General features: G+C 43.4%; 3 protein-coding genes across 4 annotated transcripts in view; 1 reads left to right on the forward strand and 2 right to left on the reverse strand.

Annotated features, from left to right (window-relative positions):
- The window catches only part of ATP8B4 (ATPase phospholipid transporting 8B4 (putative)), a 372,592-nt gene that overhangs the window by 202,747 nt on the left and 141,936 nt on the right, over window positions 1–27,909 (reverse strand). The window lies entirely within an intron of this gene.
- Window positions 2,007–3,457, forward strand: LOC138676591 (uncharacterized). The gene is made up of 3 exons (XM_069766052.1): window positions 2,007–2,313; window positions 2,398–2,542; window positions 2,623–3,457. Exons 1-3 carry the CDS (start codon window positions 2,097–2,099, stop codon window positions 3,389–3,391), a joined length of 1,131 nt encoding a protein of 376 aa, XP_069622153.1. The 5' UTR covers window positions 2,007–2,096; the 3' UTR covers window positions 3,392–3,457.
- LOC138676590 (uncharacterized) lies at window positions 4,168–6,497 on the reverse strand. The gene is made up of 4 exons (XM_069766051.1): window positions 6,300–6,497; window positions 5,770–5,882; window positions 5,502–5,648; window positions 4,168–5,151 (listed from the first exon to the last, which is right to left on the reverse strand). Exons 1-4 carry the CDS (start codon window positions 6,381–6,383, stop codon window positions 4,233–4,235), a joined length of 1,263 nt encoding a protein of 420 aa, XP_069622152.1. The 5' UTR covers window positions 6,384–6,497; the 3' UTR covers window positions 4,168–4,232.

Consider the following 27,909-nt stretch of genomic DNA (forward strand, 5'->3'; position numbering starts at 1 on the left):
ATATTGGCCATCCACGTAGTATATTGCCCATCCACGGAGTATATTGCCCATTCACGTAGTATATTGGCCATCCACATAGTATATTCCACGTAGTATATTGCCCATCCACATAGTATATTGCCCATTCACGTAGTATATTGGCCATCCACATAGTATATTCCACGTAGTATATTGCCCATCCACATAGTATATTGCCCATTCACGTAGTATATTACCCATTCACGTAGTATATTGGCCATTCACGTAGTACATTGCCCATCCACGTAGTATATTGCCCATTCACGTAGTATATTGGCCATCCACGTAGTATATTCCACGTAGTATATTGCCCATCCACGTAGTATATTGCCCATGCACGTAGTATATTGCCCATTCACGTAGTATATTGGCCATCAACGTAGTATATTCCACAAAGTATATTGCACGTCCACATAGTATATTGCCCATTCACGTAGTATATTACCCATTCACGTAGTATATTGGCCATTCACGTAGTACATTGCCCATCCACGTAGTATATTGCCCATCCACGTAGTATATTGCCCATTCACGTAGTATATTGGCCATCAACGTAGTATATTCCACAAAGTATATTGCACGTCCACATAGTATATTGCCCATTCACGTAGTATATTACCCATTCACGTAGTATATTGGCCATTCACGTAGTACATTGCCCATCCACGTAGTATATTGCCCGTCCACGGAGTATATTGCCCATTCACGTAGTATATTGGCCATCCACATAGTATATTCCACGTAGTATATTGCCCATCCACATAGTATATTGCCCATTCACGTAGTATATTACCCATTCACGTAGTATATTGGCCATTCACGTAGTACATTGCCCATCCACGTAGTATATTGCCCATTCACGTAGTATATTGGCCATCCACATAGTATATTCCACGTAGTATATTGCCCATCCACATAGTATATTGCCCATTCACGTAGTATATTACCCATTCACGTAGTATATTGGCCATTCACGTAGTACATTGCCCATCCACGTAGTATATTGCCCATTCACGTAGTATATTGGCCATCCACATAGTATATTCCACGTAGTATATTGCCCATCCACATAGTATATTGCCCATTCACGTAGTATATTACCCATTCACGTAGTATATTGGCCATTCACGTAGTACATTGCCCATCCACGTAGTATATTGCCCATTCACGTAGTATATTGGCCATCCACGTAGTATATTCCACGTAGTATATTGCCCATCCACGTAGTATATTGCCCATGCACGTAGTATATTGCCCATTCACGTAGTATATTGGCTATCAACGTAGTATATTCCACAAAGTATATTGCACGTCCACATAGTATATTGCCCATTCACGTAGTATATTACCCATTCACGTAGTATATTGGCCATTCACGTAGTACATTGCCCATCCACGTAGTATATTGCCCATCCACGTAGTATATTGCCCATTCACGTAGTATATTGGCCATCAACGTAGTATATTCCACAAAGTATATTGCACGTCCACATAGTATATTGCCCATTCACGTAGTATATTACCCATTCACGTAGTATATTGGCCATTCACGTAGTACATTGCCCGTCCACGGAGTATATTGCCCATTCACGTAGTATATTGGCCATCCACATAGTATATTCCACGTAGTATATTGCCCATCCACATAGTATATTGCCCATTCACGTAGTATATTACCCATTCACGTAGTATATTGGCCATTCACGTAGTACATTGCCCATCCACGTAGTATATTGCCCATTCACGTAGTATATTGGCCATCCACGTAGTATATTCCACGTAGTATATTGCCCATCCACGTACTATATTGCCCATTCACGTAGTATATTGGCCATCCACGTAGTATATTCCACGTAGTATATTGCCCATCCACATAGTATATTGCCCATTCACGTAGTATATTGGCCATCAACGTAGGGCAATATACTACGTGGAATATACTACGTGGATGGGTAATATATAGTACGTGGATGGGCAATATACTTCATGGCTGGCCAATATACTAAGTGCCTGTGCAATATACTACGTGGCTGGTCACTATGTTATGTTGCTGCGATGTATGCTACTATATCTAAAATATGCAAATTTACATAACCGTGTATTTATTGTTGGCCACAATTAATTTCAATTTTTTTTACTTGTTGTCCTTTTTTATGAAGATTGAACAACACCCTGAGGTCTGGGACCGGTCAAGTGAAAAATACAAGGGGGCAAAACGTGATGCCTGGCCCAAAATAGTAACCGCTCTCTTTCCAGAGTGGCCGAATCTCCCAACACAGCAGCAAACACAGATTTGTAAGTATAAATTTATTTCCTTTTTTTAAAAAAAGGAAGAAGAATGGATTTGTAATGTTTTATTTAAAAATTTTAAATTTGCAGTGGGCGATGTGAAGACGAGATGGCGGTCTGTCACAGACAGATATCTTAAATCACTCAAGACTCCGAGTGGCAGCTCGCCGCCAAGGAAGAGGGTGCCCTATGGAGACCAGCTGAAGTTCATATTGGGAAGCCGGAGTTTGAGGAGGTAGATAATATAAATAAATAGTGTTGCTTGACGTAATGATTTGTATTTTTGTAACCTTTGTTTTATTTTTGGGTCTGCAGAACCGAAAGCAACATCTCTGCCCAAACACCTCCGGACCTTACCGATGGTGACACCACGGTGGACAGTATTGGAGAGGAAGTAGAAGACTGCATAATGAACAGCCAAGAATCTCCGGGGAACATGTCTTTGTCCGGAAGGTCACACGAAATAAGTGATTCCCTTGGAGAACAGGACGTTGCAGCAAATACCACTACTTCTACTTCCTCTGACGCTGGTGCAAACTCTGGTGGCGGTGTGTCGAGGCACATGGGGAGGGGGGCTGCTTCTGTCCGTCCCGTGGCAGTGAAAAGACCGGTGCAAAAGAAGACCAAACAAGGTCAAATTATAGAACAATTAACGAGTAAAACGCTCAATCTTCTTGATAATTCTTCTAAGCAAGATGAGCATGACAAATTTGGGTCATTTTTGGCAGACCGTGTTAGAACACTGCCACGGGACAAGCAGCAAATGTTCGTTACAGCTGTCAATTGTCTGTTAATGGCAATTGATGACACACCAACCCTACCCCCTGCTCCACAAGTAATGACGGGTATTTTCAACATTTTCAGCAACCCCATTATGCCTCCACCACCACCACCACCAGCTGCTGCATCGCAGCGTTACGGACAGGCGGCAACATACAGGGCCAATCAAGTAGATGCGTACAGTGGCCATACACCTTTACCTAGTTCAACTGGCCATCGTTCCAGTATGCCCAATAGCAGTGTCTACTCCCAACCTGACTTATTTAATGATATGGGCTACCAACCGGAATACCATCAATTTTGAGTTTCGATATCTCATCCTATTTCAGTAGAGACGGGAGTGTACTGAATGTTAAACCGTTGTGTTCATGACCAAATCTTACAAAAGTTCTTTAAGGGAACCTGTCACCACGAAAATCGCGGGTGAGGTAAGCCCACCGTCATCAGGGGCTTATCTACAGCATTCTGTAATGCTGTAGATAAGCCCCCGATGTTATCAGAAAAAGGAGAAAAAGACGTTATGTTATACTCAACCACAGGCGCTTTCGCTGCTGGTCAGGTCAGGCCGCAGCGGACCGGAGACGCCAATCTGACCTGACCAGCAGCGAGAGCGCCTGTGGTTGAGTATAACATAACGTCTTTTTCTCCTTTTTCTGATAACATCGGGGGCTTATCTACAGCATTACAGAAGTGGGCTTACCTCACCCGTGATTTTTGGGGTGACAGGTTCCCTTTAAGTTTTGTTATAAAATGTAAGTTCATATACATTAAAAAAAGTTTCTTAATGTAATTAATTTTTCTTTTACTTTATTAAAAAAAATTATTTTAACTACTCAGATTTCTTATTATCATAAAAATAAGAAGCTCGGAAATGGGATCTGATTAAGCAACGGTAAACAATAACAACATGGAAACGATTATTGTTTAAATAATATTTTTTATTTATTAGCAATGTTTACAATTAGATTAATTAAAAAGGGGCCTTGGTAGATAGGGATTTGGCGACGGTTGATAGGGATTATGCCTCACATTTTCACAGGTGTTAGCATCTGTGCCGTACAGACTGGTTCATTAGTGGATAGGTTTCCGCCTTCATATGTTCTGTGCTGTTATATCTCACGTCCAGTCTTGGGCCTTGATTCTGTTTAGGCATCAGATCTTCTCTGCAGTTCTGGCAGCTCAACACCGGCACAAGAGTATTGCCAGTGCACGGCACCTTCAGGACTCATGAAGTAGTCTGCAAAGGTTTCTCTCACACGCACACCCGTGTTACATTGCCTTCCTTGACCAAAGTTGTCCACTGCATCTAATTCTGACACCTGTAATTCCTCAACTACCTCAGTGCTGTATTCACGAGCATAGTTGTGGAGCACACAGCATGCCTTTATCACAGTGTCCACGGTCTCCGGATCTAACTGGATGGCAGTGTGAAAGATCCTCCACCGACTACACATGATCCCGAAGGTACATTCCACATATCTTCGTGCACGGCTCAGCCTATAATTAAAAATCCTCCGCCGGTCATCCAGTGCTCTTCGTGGGTATGGGCGCAGCAGGTGGGGCTTCAAGGGAAATGCCTCATCCGATACCATCACAAAGGGTACTGGATGTGTGGAACCTGGCAAAGGTCTAGGGGCTGGGAGCGTGCCGCCATCTCGAAGAATTTGAAGTCCAATCTGTGATGATTGCAACACCCGAGAATCCCCAGTACTACCATAGGCACCAACGTCGATGGCAACAAACTTGTAATGTGCGTCAGCCACCGCCATCAAGACCACTGAAAAATACTTCTTATAATTAAAGAAGCGTGATCCTGATCTTGGTGGCTTTAGCACTCTCACATGTTTACCATCAACAGCACCTACGCAGTTGGGGAAATTGGCCACAGTTTGAAAGCCTGCTGCAACCTGCAGCCAAGTCTCCTCGGTTGGGCAAGGCATCACGATGGGCCGCAACTTCTGCCAGATGACGGTACATGTGCACCGTACAATTTGCGAGATGGTCGATTTGCCAACCCTAAATTGGAGGTGCAGGGATGTATAGCTCTCTCCTGTGGCTAAAAACCTGAAGAAAGAAAAAAAAAAATTTAGAAAACCTACCAACACAAATTGTGTTGCAAGATAAAACATCCACATCATGGCCACTAGCGTTATGGGGACACAGGCAGCATTGCAGCAGCATTATGAGGGAAACAGGGTGCACTCGCAGCATTGGGGCAGCATTATGAGGTAAACGGTACACTCGCAGCATTGGGGCAGCATTATGAGGGAAACGGTGCACTCGCAGCATAGCGGCAGCATTATGAGGGAAACTGGCAGCATTATGGGGGCACTCGCAGCATAGCGGCAGCATTACGGATTAAACAGGCAGCATTTGTGGCAGCATTTAGGGGTGCACTAGCAGCAAGGCCTTACCGCAAGGTGATGAGCAGCCTTTCTTCTGCAGAGATCGCTCTTCGCATGACCGTATCTTCGTAAGTGAGGTGTGGACCAAGAAGAATTAGAAGACGATCAAATGCCTCAATGGAAAGACGGCAAAACTGAGAAAATTTATCTGGAAAGCTGAAAATAAAAAGGAACATAAAACTTTAATTTTAAACACACACATAATGTATGTTGTATATATCAAAAAAAGGTACAAAGAAACACAGCTGTCAACATACAATTTCTCACTATATCTTACCTCCTTAAATCACGATAAAGAACATGGAAGTGTCCCTTTTCCTCCCGTTCATGAATGATGGGATGAACCCACATCCTTTTTTGCCGTCTATCCCTTCTTCTCCGCGATTGCTCCTATGGGAGAATATAGTATGTGTTATTACATGGAACTGTACAACACATGTTATACAGCTGGCAAGGCTGGGTTCACATTGCGTTCCCCCAGTCCGTTTTGACGGACTTCGTAACACCGCTGCATAATGCGGTGAAACGTAGTCCGCTAGCGCCACAATTGACTCCTATGTCTGACATCACTAGCCATGTGCCGTCATTTGAGTGACGGTCGGACCTCTAGACTCTGACTGCAGCGTTTCCGGGTCTGTCACTGCTAGCGCAGATGTAGCTAGCAGATGCTCCATCTGCGTTAGTGATGTGCCAAAGTCAGCACTTGCGTTGCAGCAGACCGTGAACGTATGTGTTGAACGGGCTGCTGTACACATTGTGAACCCAGCCTAATACGGAAAGTGTTCACATCTAATGACATTTTCTTACCAGCTCGCTGTAGTGGTGCAGCAAAAGTAGTGCCGTATGCAACAGTAGGCAGTTCTGTTCTGGAGTTAGACGATGGTGCGGCATCTTGAATTCAACAAGGAAGCTAAATGGTGAAGAGGGGTTGGACCAGGAAATGAGCTCATGTTTTTTTTTTTTTTTCAACCAACTTTATCTGCTGTAAAAAACGCATAAAAAACGCACAAAAAACGCATGTAAAAAAACGCATAAAAAACGCATAAAAAACGCATAAAAAACGCACAAAAAACGCATGCGGTTTTCCTGGGAGTGGTGCCAATTTCTCCTCAGGAAAATCTCAGGAAAATTCTGCACAAAAAACCTGACGTGTGCACATACCCTTAGTGATGCAATGGCCCCTTGTCTACACAGCTGCTCTTTCCTCTCAACGTATTTGTCTAGGAATTAATTCATATAGTTCACCTAATACCCATTTAAAGCACCACTCCATCATTTTTGTTTTTTTTAAATTGCACCGCTGGAGTTGTGCCTTAAGGCTGTGTGCACACGATGCAGAATTTGTGCGGATCCGCAGCGGATTTTTCCGCGCAGAAATGCTGCAGTTCCGCAGTCATTTACAGTACCATGTAAATCAATAGGGGAAAAAAAAGAGCTGTGCTAATGGTGCGGAAAAATCAGCACTGAATCCGCTGCGGATTGAAAAGAAGTGCATGTCACTTCTTTTGTGCGGAACTGCAGTGTTTCTGCACCCTTCCATTATAGAAATCCGCAGGGGTAAAAACCGCAGAAAATCCACAAAAAATCCGCATTAATTCCGCATCAAAAGCGCACAAAATCCGCTGAAAATCCGCACCTGTGGTTTCTACCTGGAGATGCGGATTTTGTGTGGAAAATTCTGCACCCCAATCCGCAACGTGTGAACATAGCCTAAATGTAATTCCTCTGCCTCCTGTCTCATACTCGCCTGCCGCTGCAGGATTCATCATTTTCCAGCGTTGCTCCAGTGAAAAGTGACCTGTCTGCACCTCCAGGGTGTCACAGAGCACGCTGGAGGTCACTGTTCAATACATCTCTATGACAGCCTCATTCTGGCTCTCGTAGGCTTGCTTTGAGCTCTTGTGACGTAACTTCTGACTTCCAGCCAGTCGGAAGTTACGGGCACAAGATGGGGTTGCAGGATCAGAGCAGAGTCGGTAAAAGGTGAAGCCGCCAGAAGTGGAGTAGAATAAAAAAAAAAAAAAAAAAAGCTGGAATGGTGCGTTAAACAAAAGAACAATTTCTTAGCAAAAATTTTTAAAGGTTTTTTTTCACAACCAACATTTATTACTTATTTGAAGAATGTGTCATATATTCAAATAATAGACCAGTATCTCTGAGATAAATGGTAGATTCTCTGAGGCAACCACCATGGCATCACACATGATCACCCACCAGAGGTGAGTGTAGTTGTCCTGATGTCGATTAGGAAATATTTGTAAGTCTAAAGGGTCAAAAGCCTTAGTCATGAAAGCTTACAAGAAGGTATTTTGTTTAGTACAAAAAACATTAAATATTAAAGCACTCAAATTAACTGTAAGAAAAGTTAATTATGTGTAGACTGCTCAAAAAAATAAAGGGAACACTAAAATCTGACATCCTAGATATCACTGAATGAAATATTCCATTTACAAATCTTTATTTATTACATAGAGGAATGTGTTGAAAACAATAAAACATAAAAATGATCAATGCAAGTCAAAATTACGGTAATATCCCATGAAGGTCTGGATTTGGAATGATACTCAAAATCAAAGTGGAAAATAAAATTACAGGCTGATTCAACTTCAGTGGAAATGCCTCAAGACAAGGAAATGATGCTCAGTAGCATGTGTGGCCTCCACGTGCCTGTACGACCTCCCCACAATGAGTAGGCACGGTCCTGATGAGGCGGCGGATGTTCTCCAGAGGGATCTCCTCCCAGACATGGATAAAAGCTTCAGTTAACTTCTGGACAGTCTGCGGTGCAACGTGGCATTGGTGGATGGAAGGAAACAATGTCCCAGATATGCTTTATTGGATTCAGGTCTTGGGAACTCCTACTGGCTTATCACTGTCTGTTGTGTTGACTAACTTTATGTAAAACACCCATTTCCAGAAACAAGCGCTGATAAACTATATGCAAATTGATTCTTCATTTAACAACCAGTTCACACAGGTCACCTCAATTTGTTCGGAGACATTATAATTGTTTTAGGGTTACCTTTATTAGAAGGTATTTACAAATACCTTAAACATGATCATTCTGTTCCTGTAAAATATATGCATGTTGTGGGCAGCACATACTTTCTTTCCACAGGGCAATGTGCTGTCAAGAATAATGATTTTCATTCTGCACAAATATTCCATCCAACTGTTTATCTTTATACAAGTTGATGATTAGGATGTCAACTGTTAGCCCATGTAAATGGGATTTAACCCCTTAGTGAGAGAGCCAATTTGGTACTTAATGACCGAGCCAATTTTTGCAATTCTGACCACTGTCACTTTATGAGGTTATAACTCTGGAACGCTTCAACGGATCCCGCTGATTCTGAGATTGTTTTTTCGTGACATATTGTACTTCATGTTAGTGGTAACATTTCTTCGATATTACTTGCGATTATTTATGAAAAAAACGGAGATATGGCGAACATTTTTAAAATTTTGCAATTTTCAAACTTTGTATTTTTATGCCCTTAAATCAGAGAGATATGTCACGAAAAATAGTTAATAAATAACATTTCCCACATGTCTACTTTACATCAGCACAATGTTGGAAACAAAAATTTTTTTTGTTAGGGAGTTATAAGGGTTAAAAGTTGACCAGCAATTTCTCATTTTTACAACACCATTTTTTTTTAGGGACCACATCAAATTTGAAGTCATTTTGAGGGGTCTATATGATAGAAAATAATGAAGTGTGACACCATTCTAAAAACTACACCCCTCAAGGTTCTCAAAACCACATTCAAGAACTTTATTAACCCTTTACGTGCTTCACAGGAACTGAAACAATGTGGAAGGAAAAAATGAACATTTAACTTTCTTTTGCAAACATCTTAATTCAGAACCATTTTTTTTATTTTCACATGTGTAAAAACAGAAATGTAACCATAAATTTTGTTATGCAATTTCTCCTGAATACGCCAATACCCCATATGTGGGGGTAAACCACTTTTTGGACGCACCGCAGAACTTAGAAGTGAAGGAGCGCCGTTTGACTTTTTCAATGCAGAATTGGCTGGAATTGAGATGGGACGCCATGTTACGTTTAGAGAGCCCCTGATGTGCCTAAACAGTGGAAACTCTCCACAACTGACACCATTTTGGAAACTAGACCCCTTAAGGAACTTATCTAGATGTGTGGTGAGCACTTTGAACCCCCAAGTGCTTCACAGAAGTTTATAACGTAGAGCCGTGAAAATAAAAAATCGCTTTTGTTTACACAAAAATGATCTTTTCACCCACAAATTCTTATTTTCACAGGGGTAACAGGAGAAATTAGACCACAAAAGTTGTTGTGCAATTTCTCCTGAGTACGTCGATACCCAATATGTGGGGGTAAACCACTGTTTGGGCGCACCGCAGAGCTTGGAAGAGAAAGAGTGCCGTTTTACTTTTTCAATGTAGAATTGGCTGGAATTAAGATCGGACGCCATGTCGCGTTTGGAGAGCCCCTGATGTGCCTAAACAGTAGAAATCCCCCACAAGTGACCCTATTTTGGAAACTAGACCCCCCATGGAACTTATCTAGATATGTGGTGAGAACTTTGAATGCCCAAGTGCTTCACAGAAGTTTAGAATGCAGAGTCGTGAAAATAAAAAATATTTTTTTTCACAAAAAAGATATTGTATCCCCCAAGTTTTTATTTTCACAAGGGTAACAAGAGAAATTGGACCCCAGAAGTTGTTGTCCAATTTATCCCGAGTACGCTGATGCCCCATATGTGGGGGTAACCCACAGTTTGGGCGCACGGCAGAGCACCATTTGACTTTTTGAGCGCAAAATTGGCTGTCGTGTTTGGAGACCCCCTGATGTACCTAAACAGTGGAAACCCCCCAATTCTAGCTCCAACCCAACTCCAACACACCCCTAACCCTAATCCCAACCTGATCCATAATCCTAATCACTAACTCTAACGATAATCACAACCCTTACCCCAAAACAACCCTAATGTCAACCCTAACCATAACCCTAATCAAAACCCTAAATCCAACACACCCCTAATCCTAATCTCAACCCTAACCTCAAACCTAACCCTAATCCCAATACACCCCTAATCACAACCCTAACCTTAACCCTAATCCCAAACCTAACCCTAATCCCAAGCGTAACCCTAATGCCAACCCTAACCCAAACCCTAATCCCAACTCTAACCCTAACTTTAGCCCCAACCCTAGCCCTAACTTTAGCCCCAACCCTAACACTAGCCCTAAGGCTACTTTCACACTTGCGTCGTTTGGCATCCGTCGCAATCCGTAGTTTTGGACAAGAAACGGATCCTGCAAATGTGCCCGCAGGATGCGTTTTTTGCCCATAGACTTGTATTGCCGACGGATCGTTACGGATGGCCACACGTCGCGTCCGTCGTGCACTGGATCAGTTGTGTTTTGGAGGACCGTCGGCACAAAAAAAGTCCAATGAAACGTCAGACACGGTCAGAAACGCGGTCAGAAATGGCGAATGCGACGTACAAAAAAGTACGTCGCATCCGCCATTTCTGACCGCACATGCGTTGCCGTAACTCCGCCCCCTCCTCCCCAGGACAGATTAGGCAGCGGCTGCGTTGAAAAACTACATCCGCTGCCCACGTTGTGCACAATTTTCACAACGTGCGTCGGTATGTCGGGCCGACGCATTGCGACGGCCCCGTACCGACGTAAGTGTGAAAGAAGCCTAACCCTAAATTTAGCCCTAACCCTAACCCTACCCCTAACCCTAGCCCTACCCCTAACCCTAGCCCCAACCCCAACCCTACCCCTAACCCTAATTTTAGCCCCAACTGCTGTTCTCCTGCCGGCCAGCAGATGGAGACAGATGGCGAGCGCACTGCGCATGCGCCCGCCATTTTCTTTTCCCTGGCAGCCAGGAGGAGCAGCAGGAGGACCCAGGGACACAGGTGAGTATGCTAGGGTCCCCGAATCCCCCTATTTCTCTGTCCTCTGATGTGCGATCACATCAGAGGACAGAGAATTACACTTTGCTTTTTTTTTTTTTTTTTTTTGCGGTCGCCGGTAAACAGTTAATTACCGGCGATCGCAAAACAGGGGTCGGTAAAACCGACCCCGATCATGTTCTTTGGGGTCTCGGCTACCCCTGGCAGCCGAGACCCCAAAGATTCTCCCGGTGCCGGCCGGCGGGCGCACTGCGCATGCGCCCGCCATTTTGAAGATGGCGGCGCCCACCGGGAGACACGAGGAGCATCGGGGAGATAGGTGAGTATTGGGGGGGCTACCTGGGACCCCTTTTCTCTGTCCTCCGATGTGCGATCACATCGGAGGACAGAGAAATTAAAAAGAGATCACGTTTTTTTTGCGATCGCCGGTAAACGGTTAATTACCGGCGATCGCAAAACAGGGGTCGGTAAAACCGACCCCGATCATGTTCTTTGGGGTCTCGGCTACCCCTGGCAGCCGAGACCCCAAAGATTCTCCCGGTGCCGGCCGGCGGGCGCACTGCGCATGCGCCCGCCATTTTGAAGATGGCGGCGCCCACCGGGAGACACGAGGAGCATCGGGGGAGATAGGTGAGTATTGGGGGGGCTACCTGGGACCCCTTTTCTCTGTCCTCCGATGTGCGATCACATCGGAGGACAGAGAAATTAAAAAGATCGCGGTTTTTTTTGCGATCGCCGGTAAACGGTTAATTACCGGCGATCGCAAATGCGGGGTCGGTTAAAAAACCCCTGAAACATGTTCTCTGGGGTCTCGGCTACCCCCGGCAGCCGAGGCCCCGGAGACAATCCGACTCTGGGGGGCGCTATTCACTTTTTCCACAGCGCCGTTAATTAACGGCGCTGTGGTTTAAGTACCCTTAGCGGCCGCCGTTAAAAGGCGTATCGGCGGTCGCTAAGGGGTTAATACTGCCTGCCGTCTGCATTCTCTAGTGACAAGTGATAAGAGAGGCGCAGGGGAAAGCTTCTACACATCACCGCTGGCTGGAACAGTTATGTACTGCTGTGCTTAGCCCAGTCTGTCGGAATATGTAAAAATGTGTCATTTTATGTACACATATGTGTTATGATTAGTGATGAGCGAGTGTACTCGTGGCTCGGGTGATCTCCGAGTATTTGTTAGTGTTCGGAGATTTAGTTTTCTTTGCCGCAGCTGCATGATTTACGGCTGCTAGCCAGCTTGAGTACATGTGGGGATTGCCTGGTTGCTAGGGAACCCTCACATGTAATCAAGCTGTCTAGCAGTTGTGAATCATGAAGCTGCGGCAACGAAAACTAGACCACCCGAGCAATGAGTACACTCACTCATCACTAGTTATGATTTGTACATGTGGCATGATCTGTGTGCACGTTTACTATAAAGTTTTGTTTCTCATGAGCCCTCCCCCCCATTTACAAAATCCTGGGTATCCCCTTAGTAGGCATATTTGGAAGGATGACACTAGTTTAATTCCGAAAGTACTGAACTGGAAACACTCATATCTATTTTTATCCTTACAAACTATGTTACTATTTTACCATTTGTTTACCTTTCTATTCTTGAAACTTTTTAGTTAAGATCTTTCAGTAAGGATATCCCAACAATATAAAACACTGTTTGGGTAACCTCTGAATCAGTGAAAAACGGAATTTGATAAAAACAAATTTTGTAAATTGGAAAGGAAAGTAAATACACTGTGTGCAGAATTATTAGGCAAGTTGTATTTTGATCACATGATACTTTTTCTACATGTTGTCCTACTCCAAGCTGTTCAGGCTTGAGAGCAAACTGCCAATTAAGTTAGGTGATGTGCATCTCTGTAATGAGGATGGGTGTTGTACAATGACATCAAAACCCTAAATAAGGTGTGCTTAATTATTAGGAAACGTTCTTTCCTTTGGCAAAATGGGTCAGAAGAGATTTGACGGGCTCTGAAAAGTCCAAAATTGTGAGAGGTCTTGCAGAGAGATGCAACAGTCTTGAAATTCCCAAACTTTTGAAGCGTGATCACCAAACAATCAAGCGTTTCATGGCAAATAGCTAACAGGGTCACAAGAAGCGTGTTGGGTAAAAAAGGCACAAAATAACTGCCCATGAATTGAGGAAAATCAAGCATGGAGCTGCCAAGATGCCATTTGCCACCAGCTTTGCCATATTTCAGAGATGCAACGTTACTGGAGTAACAAAAAGCACAAGGTGTGCAATACTCAGGGACACGGCCAAAGTAAGGAAGGCTGAAGAACGACTACCTTTGAACAAGAAACATAAGATAAAACATCAAGACTGGGCCAAGAAATATCTTAAGACTGACTTTTCTAAGGTTTTATGGACTAATGAAATGTGAGTCACTCTTGATGGGCCAGAAGCTGGATCAGTAAAGGGCAGAGAGCTCCACTCCGACTCAGACGCCAGCAAGGTGGAGGTGGGGTACTGGTATGGGTTGGTATCATCAAAGATGAACTTGTGGGACCTTTTCAGGCAGAGGATGGAGTGAAGCTAAACTCCCAGACCTACTTCCAGTTTCTGGAAGACAACTTCTTCAAGCAGTGGTACAGGAAGAAATCGGTATCGTTCAAAAAAAAAACATGATTTTTATGCAGGACAATGATCCATCACATGCCTCCAACTACTCCACAGCGTGGCTGGCCAGTAAAGGTGTCAAAGAAGAAAAAATAATGACATGGCCCCCTTGTTCACCTGATCTGAACCCCATAGAGAACCTGTGGTCCCTCATAAAATGTGAGATCTACAGGGAGGGAAAACAGTCCACCTCTCGGAACAGTGTCTGGGAGGCTGAGGTGGCTGCTGCACGCAATGTTGATCGTAAACAGATCAAGCAACTGACAGAATCTATGGATGGAAGGCTGTTGAGTGTCATCATAAAGAAAGGTGGCTATATTGGTCAGTAATTTTGGGGGGTTTGTTTTTGCATGCCAGAAATGTTTATTTCTAAATTTTGTGCAGTTATATTGGTTTACCTGATGAAAATAAACAAGTGAGATGGGAATATATTTGGTTTTTATTAAGTTGCCTAATAATTCTGCACAGTAATAGTTACCTGCACAAACAGATATCCTCCTAAGATAGCCAAATATAAAAATAAAAAAATCCAACTTCCAAAAATATTAAACTTTGATACTTATGAGTCTTTTGGGTTGATTTTACATAGTTGTTGATCAATAATAAAAATTATCCTCTAAAATACAACTTGCCTAATAATTCTGTACACAGTGTAGTTCATGATGGACGCATATTGCTATTACAGTGGAGGCTATCTTGGGATGCCCTGATTTGGTTCAGGAAAATGCAACTTGTAGACAGTCGTCCTTTCATTAAAATAAACTCTAAATAAACGCTATTTCAGTGCGTGTAAGTGGCTGTGTGGTCCAGTTATTTTTCCGTCATTTTCAAATCATGTGAATCACTATAATATTTACAATTCAATATTCTACTCTATAAACTCTTGTATTAAGCTGCTGCCACTTCATATACCACGGCTGCTTTATGCCTGGATTAAAGACTTAAGCTTTTCAACCACAAAGGGATCAAGTTCAGATAGCTCAACAAAATTACTGGATACTTTTCACTTAGGAAAAACAATGAGATTTTTTTTTTTTACTTTCACTTGATTGTTAAACTACAGCTACAGGCAGCAAATGTCAACATGACCTGTCCTGCTGCAGCACAGAATGATGTAAAACACAGACCTGTCTGTTCAACTAAACTAAATTTACCTCCGACTACGGAGATCTATTACCAAGCACACCAAGATGAATACTGACAATTACACCACAAAATCATCACACGACTACTATCAGTACAAATGAAAGCTTGCACTGCACATACAATATGATGCAACTAAATATATATATATATATATATATATATATATGTGTATGTATATATATATATATATATATATATATATATATATATATATATATATATATATATATATATATATAGCGACAATGTCACTGGTAAAGTAATGGAGGGGCGATACGGTTCACTGCGCTTAATGGCGGCAGTGATGTGAAACCAGAGTATTTTCCTCCAGCACACTAAGTGTTGTGAGGGTTAGGTTAAAGTTTCGTACATGGGCTGGTTTCATGTGGGCATCCATAGAGTGGGTGGGAGGGTGCCCACCTTATCTCCACCTGCACCACCGTGTACTGACAGGACCTGTGTGATGTCACAATCATGTGGTCAGGCACATGATGGATAGGAGTCACATTGTCTGGGGTTTAAAGGGACTCTGTCACCCCCAAAATCGTATATGAGCTGCGGCCACCAGCATCAGGGGCTTATCTACAGCATTCTGTAATGCTGTAGATAAGCCCCCAATGTAACCTGAAAGATGAGAAATAAAGTTTATATTATATTCACCCAGGGGCGGCCCCGCTGTGGTCCGGCGCCTCCTATCTTCATACGTCCTCTTCTTGTCTTCTTGCCAAGTCTCCGGCACAGGCGTACTTTGTCTGCCCTGTTGAGGGCAGAGCAAAGTACTGCAGTGCGCAGGCATCGGGAAAGGTCAGAGAGGCCCGGCGCCTGCGCACTACAGTACTTTGCTCTGCCCTCAACAGGACAGACAAAGAACGCCTGCGCCGAAGCAGCGGCAAGAAGACAAGAAGAGGACGTCATCTTATGAAGATAGGAGGCGCTGCACCAGACCGTGACGCCCATCGGACCCGGACAGCAGCAGAACCGCCCCTGGGTGAGTATAATATAACCTTTATTTCTCATCTTTCAGGTTAGATCGGGGGCTTATCTACAGCATTACAGAATGCTGTAGATAAGCCCCTGATGCCGATGGCTGCAGCTCATATACGATTTTGGAGGTGACAGATTCCCTTTAAGTGGCGGGCTTTGCTGGACAGCAGGGTGTAGCGTACCTGGAGAGGAAACACTCCAGCTAAGTAGACAAATAATGGGGAAAGATTAAGGCACAACCATCCAGAGATGGTTTTATCCCTGGATGGTTGTGCCGGAATCTTTCCCCATTTTTCGTCTACCTTCCTGTGATCACCAGTGGAAACGGCCCCCACAGGATGAACCCCAGGCCAAATTTCCAGCTACACATTCTTAGCGTGGTAAGCTCCTTCAACCCTCTCCCTGCATCACTCCAGGAAAGTGTTTGTGCCTGTCTGGCATGTTATGGACCTGCACCGTGGACATTGTACCCGTGAGCGAGTTGAACCCAGCTAGAAAAAGGACAATGTTTTCTTGTTCTTTTTTTTTTTTTGATTTGCTGCTTTGCCCATAGGGCCGTGTTTATTTTCCCTTGCTTGGTTTATGCAGCCTCAATAAACTAAGCATGGGTTTAAAGAGACAGTGTTCCGTGTATACCTCGGTGTCTAGCCAATGACAACCCAAAACATCCAAATGACCCTTATCAACAGTTCACATACCCTAGTCCTTTATTTTCTCAGAAGGCAAAGCTGCCCATTCTTCTTGGCAAAATGCCTCCAGTTCCTGTAAATTCCTGTGTGTAGCATGAACTGCACGCTTGAGATCTCCCCAGAGTGGCTCAATGATAGAGGTCAGGAGACTGAGATGGCCACTCCAGAACCTTCACTTTGTTCTTCTGTAGTCAATGACAGGTCGACTTGGACGTTCCAACATAACAGCGATCCAAAACACAAATCCAAGTACAACAAGACAATAAATGGCTTCACCCAACCACTAACCAAGAGTGTAGGAAAAGTTTTGCTATTATATACATATTCCCTGAAAAAAGGCCAAGAAAGCAAAAATTCTGTCAGGGTATGTACAGTCATGGCCAAAAGTATTGACACCCCTGCAATTCTGTCAGACAATACTCATTTTCTTCCTGAAAATGATTGCAAACACAAATTCTTTGTTATTATTATCTTCATTTGTCTTAAATGAAAAAACACAAAAAGAATTGTCCTAAAGCCAAATTGGATATAATTCCACACCAAACATAAAAAAGGGGGTGGACAAAAGTATTGGCACTGTTCGAAAAATCATGTGATGCTTCTCTAATTTGTGTAATTAACAGCACCTGTAACTTACCTGTGGCACCTAACAGGAATTGGCAATAACTAAATCACACTTGCAGCCAGTTGACATGGAATAAAGTTGACTCAACCTCTGTCCTGTGTCCTTGTGTGTACCACATTGAGCATGGAGAAAAGAAAGAAGACCAAAGAACTGACTGAGGACTTGAGAAACCAAATTGTGAGGAAGCATGAGCAATCTCAAGGCTACAAGTCCATCTCCAAAGACATGAATGTCCCTGTATCTACCGTGCGCAGTGTCATCAAGAAGTTTAAAGCCCACGGCACTGTGGCTAACCTCCCTAGATGTGGACGGAAAAGAAAAATTGACAACAGATTTCAACGCAAGATTGTGCGGATGATGGATAAAGAACCTCGACTAACATCCAAACAATTTCAAGCTGCTCTGCAGTCCGAGGGTACAACCGTGTAAACCCGTACTATCCGTCGGCATCTGAATGAAAAGGGACTGTATGGAAGGAGACCCAGGAAGACCCCACTTCTTACCCCGAGACATAAAAAAGCCAGGCTGGAGTTTGCCAAAACTTACCTGAAAAAAGCCTAAAACGTTTTGGAAGAATGTTCTCTGGTCAGATGAGACAAAAGTAGAGCTTTTTGGGCAAAGGCATCAACATAGAGTTTAAAGGAGAAAAAATGAGGCATTCAAAGAAAAGAACACGGTCCCTACAGTCAAACATGGCGGAGGTTCCCTGATGTTTTGGGGTTGCTTTGCTGCCTCTGGCACTGGACTGCTTGACCGTGTGCATGGCATTATGAAGTCTGAAGACTACCAACAAATTTTGCAGCATAATGTAGGGCCCAGTGTAGGAAAGCTGGGTCTCCCTCAAAGGTCATGGGTCTTCCAGCAGGACAATGACCCAAAACACACTTCAAAAAATACTAGAACATGGTTTAAGAGGAGCACTGGAGACTTCTAAAGTGGCCAGCAATGAGTCCAGACCTGAATCCCATAGAACACCTGTGGAGATATCTAAAAATGGCAGTTTGGAGAAGGCACCCTTCAAATATCAGGGACCTGGAGCAGTTTGCCAAAGAAGAATGGTCTAAAATTCGAGCAGAGCATTGTAAGAAACTCATTGATGGTTACTGGAAGTGGTTGGTCGCAGTTATTTTGGCTAAAGATTGTGCAACCAAGTATTAGGCTGAGGGTGCCAATACTTTTGTCTGGCCCATTTTTGGAGTTTTGTGTGAAATGATCAATGTTTTGCTTTTTGCTTCATTCTCTTTTGTGTTTAAGACAAATTAAATGAAGATAAGAATACCAAATAATTTGTGTTTGCAATCATTGTCAGGAAAAAAATTAGTATTATCTGACAGAATTGCAGGGGTGTCAATACTTTTGGCCATGACTGTAAACATTTGAGCACAAGTGTGTGTGTGTGTGTGTGTGTGTGTGTGTGTGTGTGTGTGTGTGTGTGTGTGTGTGTGTGTGTGTGTGTATGTATATATATATATATATCTAAATCTTTAAATGAGGTGTGTCCAAACTTCGGTCTGTACTGTGTGTGTGTGTATGTGTGTATGTGTGTATATATATATATATATATATATATATATATATATATATACACACACACACACACACACACACAGTACAGACCAAAGTTTGGACACACCTTCTCATTTAAAGATTTTTCTGTATTTTCATGACTATGAAAATTGTACATTCACACTGAAGGCATCAAAATTATGAATTAATTATATACTTACCAAAAAAGTGTGAAACAACTGAAATTATGTCTTATATTCTAGGTTCTTCAAAGTAGCCACCTTTTGCTTTGATGACTGCTTTGCACACTCTTGGCATTCTCTTGATGAGCTTCAAGAGGTAGTCACCGAGAATGGTCTTCCAACAATCTTGAAGGAGTTCCCAGAGATGCTTAGCACTTGTTGGCCCTTTTGCCTTCACTCTGCTGTCCAGCTCACCCCAAACCATTCCGATTGGGTTCAGGTCTGGTGACTGTGGAGGCCAGGTCATCTGGCGTAGCACCCCATCACTCGCCTTCTTGGTCAGATAGCCCTTACACAGCCTGGAGCTGTGCTTGGGGTCATTGTCCTGTTGAAAAATAAATGATGGTCCAACTAAATGCAAACCGGATGGAATAGCAGGCCGCTGCAAGATGCTGTGGTAGCCATGCTGGTTCCGTATGCCTTCAATTTTGAATAAATCCCCAACAGTGTGACCAGCAGAGCACCGCCACACCTCCTCCTCCATGGTGGGGAACCAGGCATGTAGAGTCCATCAATTCACCTTTTCTGCGTCGCAGAAAGACACGGTGGTTGGAACCAAAGATCTCAAATTTGGATTCATCAGAAACCACTGCTAAGGACAGGCAAGGCAACAAGCAGAATAGACTTGTTTGGGCTAAAGAACACAAGTAATGGACATTAGACCAGTGGAAATCTGTGCTTTGGTCTGATGAGTCCAAATTTGAGATCTTTGGTTCCAACCACCATGTCTTTGTACGACGCAGAAAAGGTGAACGGATGAACTCTACATGCTTGGTTACCACCGTGAAGCATGGAGGAGAAGGTGTGACGGTGCTGTGCTGGTGACACCGTTGGGGATTTCTTCAAAATTGAAGGCATACTGAACCAGCATGGCTACCACAGCATCTTGCAGCGGCATGCTATTCCATCCGGTTTGCATTTAGTTGGACCATCATTTATTTTTCAACAGGACAATGACCCCAAACATCTCTGGGAACTACTTCAAAATTGTTGGAAGACCATTTCCGGTGACATCCTCTTGAAGCTCATCAAGAGAATGCCAAGAGTGTGCAAAGCAGTCATCAAAGCAAAAGGTGGTTGCTTTGAAGAACATAGAATATAAGACATATTTTCAGTTGTTTCACACTTTTTTGTTAAGTACATAATACCACATGTGTTCATTCATAGTTCTGATGCCTTCGGTGTGAATTTACAATTTTCATAGTCATGAAAATACAGAAAAATCTTTAACTGAGAAGGTATCTCCAAACTTTTGGTCTGTACTGTATATATGAGACGGACTCTACAGCCCACACAAGTGGCTCAGGTAGTGCAACTTTACCAGGATGACATATCAATGCGAGCTGTGGCAAGAAGGTTAGCTGTGTCTGTCAGAGTAGTGTCAAGAGGCTGGAGGCACTACCAGGAGACAGGCCAGTACACCAGGAGACGCGGAGGGGGACGTAGGAGGGCAACAACCCAGCAGCAGGGCCGCTACCTCAGCCTTTGTGCAAGGAGGAACAGGAGGAGCACTGCCAGAGCCCTGCAAAATGACCTCCAGCCGGCCACAAATGTGCATGTGTCTGCACAAACGGTTAGAAACTGACTCCATGAGGATGGTCTGAGAGCCCGACGTACCGAGTTGGGATCATCAGACCCCTTGTGAGACCATATGCTGGTGAGGTTGGCCCTGGTTCCTCCTAATGCAGAACAATGCCAGCCTCATGTGGCTGGAGTGTGTCAGCAGTTCCTGCAAGATGAAGGAATTGAAGCTATGGACTGGCCCACCTGTTCCTCAGACCTGAATCCGATTGAACACATCTGGGACATCATGTCTTGCACCATTCACCAACGTCACGTTGCACCACAGACTGTCCAGAAGTTGGCAGATGCTTTAGTCCACACACACTACTGAGCATCATTTCCTTGTTTTGAGGCATTTCCACTGAAGTTGGATCAGCCTGTAATTAGATTTTCCACTTAGATTTTGAGCATCGTTCCAAATCCAGGCCACCAGTGGTTAGTGAATTTGATTTCCATTGATGATTTTTGTGTGATTTTGTTGTCAGCACATTCAACCTTGTGCAGAACAAAGTATTCAATGAGAATATTTAATTCACTCAGATCTAGGATGTATTATTTTAGTGTTCCCTTAATTTTTTTGAGCAGTATATATATATATATATATATATAAATATATATATATATATATATATACATATATAAATTGGAGACAGCACACCGTATATATATATATTACACACATAGTATCAGTTTACTTATTCTTGCTCATCAGTAACACTCTATCTAATATATAAAGCTGAATGTGTGTGTGTGTGTGTGTGTGTGTGTGTGTGTGTGTGTGTGTGTGTGTGTGTGTGTGTGTGTGTGTGTGTGTGTGTGTGTGTGTGTGTGTGTGTGTGTGTGTGTCCGGGATTGGCATCTGCACCGTCGCAGCTACAGCCACAAAATTTTGCACAGTCACACGTCTGGACCCCGAGAGCGTCATAGGCTATGTTGTGAGGTGAAATTTTAACCCCGTGCTTTCCAATTCACCAAACAATTTTGCCCCTATCTACATAATGGGGAAAAAGTGAAAGGAACAGTGTTGGAGGCGTCGCAGCTACAGCCACAAAATTTTGCACAGTCACACGTCTGGACCCCGAGAGCGTCATAGGCTATGTTGTGAGGTGAAATTTTAACCCTGCGCTTTCAAATTCACCAAACAATTTTGCTCCTATCTACATAATGCGAAAAAATGAAAGGAAAAGTGTAGGAGGCAAATTGACAGCTGCCAGATGTGAACAAGGGGGACTTAAAGAATGAGAGCGATGGCGCCAAAGAGTATATACCGTACAGTTGCTAAGGTGGGGCCCCGACATGGGATACTCACCACACACGGGGATATAAACACACACACAAAATGCGCCACACACTACCACATGCTTGAACACATATTACCCTCAGCACACATTTCACCACAAATACACCAACCTCGCCACATAAAAGTCGAAACACAAAAGTCGCCACTCAAAACTCGCCACGCGCAGAACTCGCCACATGAAAAAACTAGGCTCTTGCAAAACTCGCCACAAGTGCAAAACTCACCTCATGGAAAACTCGCCACACGCAAAACTTGCACACGCGGAATAATTGCCACATGCACAAAAGTTGCAACACATGCAAAAGTTGCCTCACACAAAACTTTCACATACTCAAAAGGCACCACACATAAAACTCGCCACTCGCAAAACTCGCCATGCGCAAAACTTGCTGCACACAACTTGCTACACTAACCTGTCACATGCAACTCGACACACAAAAAGTTGCTACACGCATGTTGCCACACAAAACTCAACACACACAACTTGACAAACCAAACTCACCCTAAAACACACACAAGTCTGGTATCCTTCAAAAATAAAAATCTGATTAATAAGCAGACAAACTACAAGAGCAACAAATGTGCCATATAGGAAATACGGCAGCTGTCAGTCACATGACCTGTCTATTATGTGTATGTGTGAGCTAATATATACTGGCAGGGGGAGGGCTTCCTGTTGGCTTGGGATTTATCAGGCTGCCAATTTAGCTTACAAATACTGAGGTAAAAATACTGAGCAAATAACGTGTGAACGAGGTCTAATACAGGAGGAGATGACATACAGATATATACTATATACAGGAGAGATGACACAGGTATATACTATATAGAGGAGGAGATGACATACAAGTACATATATATACAGGAGGAGATGACATACAGGTATATACTATATATAGGAGGAGATGACACACAGGTATATACTATATACAGGAGCAGATGACCTACAGGTATATACTATATACAGGAGGAGATGACATACAGGTATATGCTATATATAGAAGATGACATGCAGGTATATACTATATACAGGAGGAGATGACACACAGATATATACTATATACAGGGGAGATGACACACAGGTATATACTATATACAGGAGGAGATGACATACAGGTATTTACTATATATAGAAGGAGATGACATACAGGTATATACTATATACAGGAGGAGATGACACACAGGTATATACTATATACAGGAGCAGATGACCTACAGGTATATACTATATACAGGAGGAGATGACATACAGGTATATGCTATATATAGAAGATGACATGCAGGTATATACTATATACAGGAGAAGATGACACACAGGTATATACTATATACAGGAGGAGATGACATACAGGTATATACTATATATAGAAGGAGATGACATTCAGGTATATACTATATATAGGGGAGATGGCACACAGCAGGTATATACTATATACAGGGGAGATGACATACAGGTATATACTATATACAGGAGATGACATACAGATGTATACTATATATAAGGGAGATGAAAACATGTATATACTGAGGTGATGAGGTGAAAATGAGAGGTGTGAGGTGAAAATGAAAAGGTGTGAGTGCAAAATTAGAGGAATGAGGAAAAATAGTGGAGTGATCAGAAAATGACATGTGAGGTTGAAATGACAAGTGTTAGGGGGGAATGAGAGGAGTGAGGGAGAAAATGAAAGACGTGATTGGGAAAATGAGAGGCGTGATGGGAAAATAAGAGACGTGAGGTGATATAACTAACCACAGATATTTACTATGCCCAGGCAACGCCGGGCTCTTCAGCTAGTTCTAAATAAAACAAAACAGATGGTTCTAGTTGGGTCTCACTGGTTTCTGCCGGTTATGAGTTGATAGCACTGCCGTAAATCTTTTGATTTTTAAATGGTGAGTGTTTCATCTGCTGCATCATATTTCCTTGGCTGACCAATGATCTACTGTCCTCATTGTTGGTCATTTAACGGTGTCCTCAATGCTGAGAAATACAGGCAGATATTTATCTATCATGCAATAGCATCAGAGAGGCGTCAAATTAGCTCCAAATTTATTCTGAAGCAGGACAACAACCCCAAACATACAGCCAATGTCATTTAGAACTATTTTCAGCTTACAGAAGAACAAGAAGACCTTGAAAGAGAGGTCCAAAAGACTTGATCTCAACATAGTCTGTCTGGGATTTCATGAAGAGACAGAAGAAATTTCCAGCTCTGCTCAGCATATGACTTTACTAACACTCCTCTCCCATTTCTGACCACAACCTTCTTCCTTCTCTGTCAAGAACAATCTCACTGCTCAGAACTCCCCCACTTACCACAGATACAGATCTACGTGCCATCGATACCCAATGGCTTATGATTATGAACCATCTAAAGTCCTCTTTAGCTCAGTTCTCCTTCGTCTCCTGTTCCGACTCTGCAATGTATTATCATGTGACAATGCGGAGTGCTCTGGATGAAGCAGCATCTGCTATACACAGAAGGAAATAGCACAAACTACAACAACCCTGGAACATGCTGCAAATATGTTCTCTTCAGCGTTGCTCAAGGTGTGCAGAACGTCAGTGGAGAAAAATCACTTGCAGCAGAAGACTTCATCCATTACAAGATCATGCTCAAAACTCTGCTCGCCATCCGACCAAACAAATCTCCTTCACCACCCTCATCACATCAATAGCCGACATTACAAAACAACTATTCGCAGCTCTCCACTCCCTCCTAAGCTTTAAAGTACAGGTCCCCATCATCAACCTCAGCGCTGATGATCTTGCCAATTATTTTGTAGAGAAAACTCAACAATAAAAAAAATCAAACAAACAAAAATCACCATATTTGTCAGGACAATTTCGCACAATACACTCACAGCATGGATCCCCTCCCTCCCGCACGTCAAGCTCACGTTCCACCTTTTTTACGGAAGACATCATCCTTCGCTTCTTCTCACCCTACAACCTGCACCAATGACCCTATTCCCCCTCACATCTCTTTCAGTCCGTCTCCCCGGCTGTCATTGCTCACCTAACTAAAATGTTTATTCTCTTTTTTCTGGTGTCTTTCCATCTTCATTGAAACAAGCCGTCATAACCCCTATATTTATAAAAAAAAAAAAAAAAACATCCCTTGACCAGAACTGCATTGCTAACTATACACCTTTCTCTAATCTTCTCTTCATCTCTAACCTCCTGGAAAGTTTGGTCCACTCTCTTTAATCCGCTACCTCTCAGACCACTCTCTCCTTGACCCTTTACAATCCAGTTTCCGCTCTTTACACTCTACCGGAACTGCCCTCACTAAGTCTCTAATGCTCTATTGACAGCCAAATCTAACGGTCACTACCCCTACTGATTCTCCTGGATCTCTCTGCTGCATTTGACACTGTGGGTCACCAGCTCCTCCTCACTATGCTCCTCTCTATCTGTGTCAAAAGCACCATTCTCTCCTGGTTCACTTCAGACATCTTTGATGGCTCCTTCACTGTATCTTTTGCTGGCTCTTCTTCCCCTCCTGTTCCCCTTACGGTTGGGGATCCTCAGGGTTCAGTCCTAGGCCCCCTCCCTTGTCTCTATACACTGCCCCTATTGGACAAACTATCAGCAGATTTGGGTTTCGAGCATTATTTATATGCTGATGACACCCAATTACAAACCTCTTCTCCTGACATCACCCCAACCTTTATACAAAATGCCAGGAACGGTCTGTCCGCTGTCTAACATTGTGACCTCCCTCTATCTGAAACAATCTTTCGAAAACTGAACTTTTTGTGTTTCCTTCGTCTACGAACTTCTCTATACTGGATATTGCAGTTGCTTTGGGTGGCTCAACTATAAGGGTAAGTTCACACAGGGCGTTTTTGCTGCTTTTTTTCTGCAACAAAACCTGATGATCTTGGCAGGAAGAAAGCTACGTCAAAAACGCTTATTTAGGTGTGTTTTTGGTGCTTTTTTTTCTCTTTGTCTATGCAAATAATGATACCTGCGTTTTTGCAGCGTTTTTTCAACACCCATTCAAGTCAATGGGTGAAAAACGCTGAAAACACGCAGCAAAAACGATCTGACATACTCTATGTCCAAAAAACGCAGCAAAGCACAAAATCCTGATCATATAAAAATCCAATGTGTGTGCATGAGATTTCTGAAATCTCATAGGCTTTGCTTGTACTGTAAAAAGCAGCTGAAAATTAGCATAAAAGACGAAAGCAAAAACGCCCTGTGTGAACTTACCCGTACTCCCAAACAGCAGGCTCACTATTTTGGCACAGAACTTTCATTTACTCCCTATATACAATTGCCCACTCGCTCACGTCACCTGCATCTTAAAAAGGGTTTATCTGAAACTGGCCAATACCAGCTGTGCACAGTGTGTGCAGTGGGCGGATTCATTAGTTTGCAGTCACACAGGTGACAGCAGACTTATCAAATTGGACTGGACATTTCCTTTAAAAACATCTCCGAAACCCAACCTTCTCATGTTTAAAACGGCAAATGCTCTCAGTCACGCTCATTCGCTCTCATCTGGAATACTGCAATTTCCTCCTCCAAGATGGCGCCGGCGGCTCCTGCGCAGTAGCAGCTATCGGATCAAAGCTATATACACCGATAACTGCTATTGTGCAGGAGCAGCGGGAGCCATTTTAAAATAGATTTGTTATACTCCTCAGAAAAAGCTCAACCACCTGTATTACCCACACATTAACATGAGATTATGCTGCAGCAAAGTGTTTTCTTTTCTTCAGTATGTAGAGATATTAATTAATGTAGACTAGGGGGCAGGTCAGGCAGGGATCAGTCACCAGTCAGCAGTCTTCAGTATGAATACCTAATCAGAGCGCCACATGAAGACCCCTCCCCCCACCCGCAGGCCCGCATGAGATGACAGGCAACTGTCCCTGGATGACCCCGCAATCGCAGTCATGATAATGTCGCTGGGAGCACAGAGGGAGCTGCGACAGTGGCATCACAGGGGTTAAATACTGATTGTGGGCTTGCTGCAGGGTTTTAGCTCTCATATAGAGCTGACACCCGCAATTGATCGCAGCGGCACTCAGCGTGCACCTGCGAGAGCATCATGCCGTACATGTATGGCGATCTGCAGGAACCTGCTACCGCAGCATGTCAGACATGTGACCAAATATAGCGGGATACATTACAAGTTGATCAGTTTACACAGCTCCTGAGTGATGTTATAAATATCCTAATGGCCCCTGACATGCAAAAAGGTTCCCCAACCCACCCTACAGATTGTAAGCTTTTGAACAAGGTCTTCACTTTTACAACTGTTGAACTATGCGTTAAGGTACCTTCACACATAACGATATCGTTAACGATATCGTTGCTTTTTGTGACGTAGCAACGATATCGTTAAGGAAATCGTTCTGTGTGACAGCGACCAACGATCAGGCCCCTGCTGGGAGATCGTTGGTCGCTGAGGAAAGTCCAGAACTTTAAGGTACCTTCACACTAAGCGACACTGCAGCGATCCAGACAACGATCCGGATCGCAGCAGCGTCGCTGTTTGGTCGCTGGAGAGCTGTCACACAGACCGCTCTCCAGCGACCAACAATGCCGGTAACCAGGGTAAACATCGGGTTACTAAGCGCAGGGCCGCGCTTAGTAACCCGATGTTTACCCTGGTTACCATCGTAAAAGTTAAAAAAACAAACACTTCATACTTACCTACCGCTGTCTGTCCTCGGCGCTCTGCTTCTCTGCTCTGGCTGTGAACGCCGGGCAGCCGGAAAGCAGAGCGGTGACGTCACCGCTCTGCTTTCCAGCCGCTGTGCTCACAGTCAGAGCAGAGAAGCAGAGCGCCGAGGACAGACAGCGGTA

The sequence above is a fragment of the Ranitomeya imitator genome, chromosome 4 (assembly GCF_032444005.1).
Source record: "Ranitomeya imitator isolate aRanImi1 chromosome 4, aRanImi1.pri, whole genome shotgun sequence".
In the NCBI taxonomy this organism is placed as follows: Eukaryota; Metazoa; Chordata; class Amphibia; order Anura; family Dendrobatidae; genus Ranitomeya; species Ranitomeya imitator.

What these genes read in the sequence shown, in the direction of transcription:
- LOC138676590 (XM_069766051.1), bottom strand. Translation starts at nt 6,383, where the DNA reads ATGCCGCACCATCGTCTAACTCCAGAACAGAACTGCCTACTGTTGCAT. An exon ending in TGCACCACTACAGCGAGCTG is followed by an intron (nt 5,883 to 6,299) that starts GTAAGAAAATGT and finishes ATTCTCCCATAG; the next exon opens with GAGCAATCGCGGAGAAGAAG. An exon ending in AGGCTGCTCATCACCTTGCG is followed by an intron (nt 5,152 to 5,501) that starts GTAAGGCCTTGC and finishes TTCTTTCTTCAG; the next exon opens with GTTTTTAGCCACAGGAGAGA.
- LOC138676591 (XM_069766052.1), top strand. Translation starts at nt 2,097, where the DNA reads ATGCAAATTTACATAACCGTGTATTTATTGTTGGCCACAATTAATTTC. An exon ending in ACAGCAGCAAACACAGATTT is followed by an intron (nt 2,314 to 2,397) that starts GTAAGTATAAAT and finishes TTAAATTTGCAG; the next exon opens with TGGGCGATGTGAAGACGAGA. An exon ending in GGAAGCCGGAGTTTGAGGAG is followed by an intron (nt 2,543 to 2,622) that starts GTAGATAATATA and finishes TTGGGTCTGCAG; the next exon opens with AACCGAAAGCAACATCTCTG.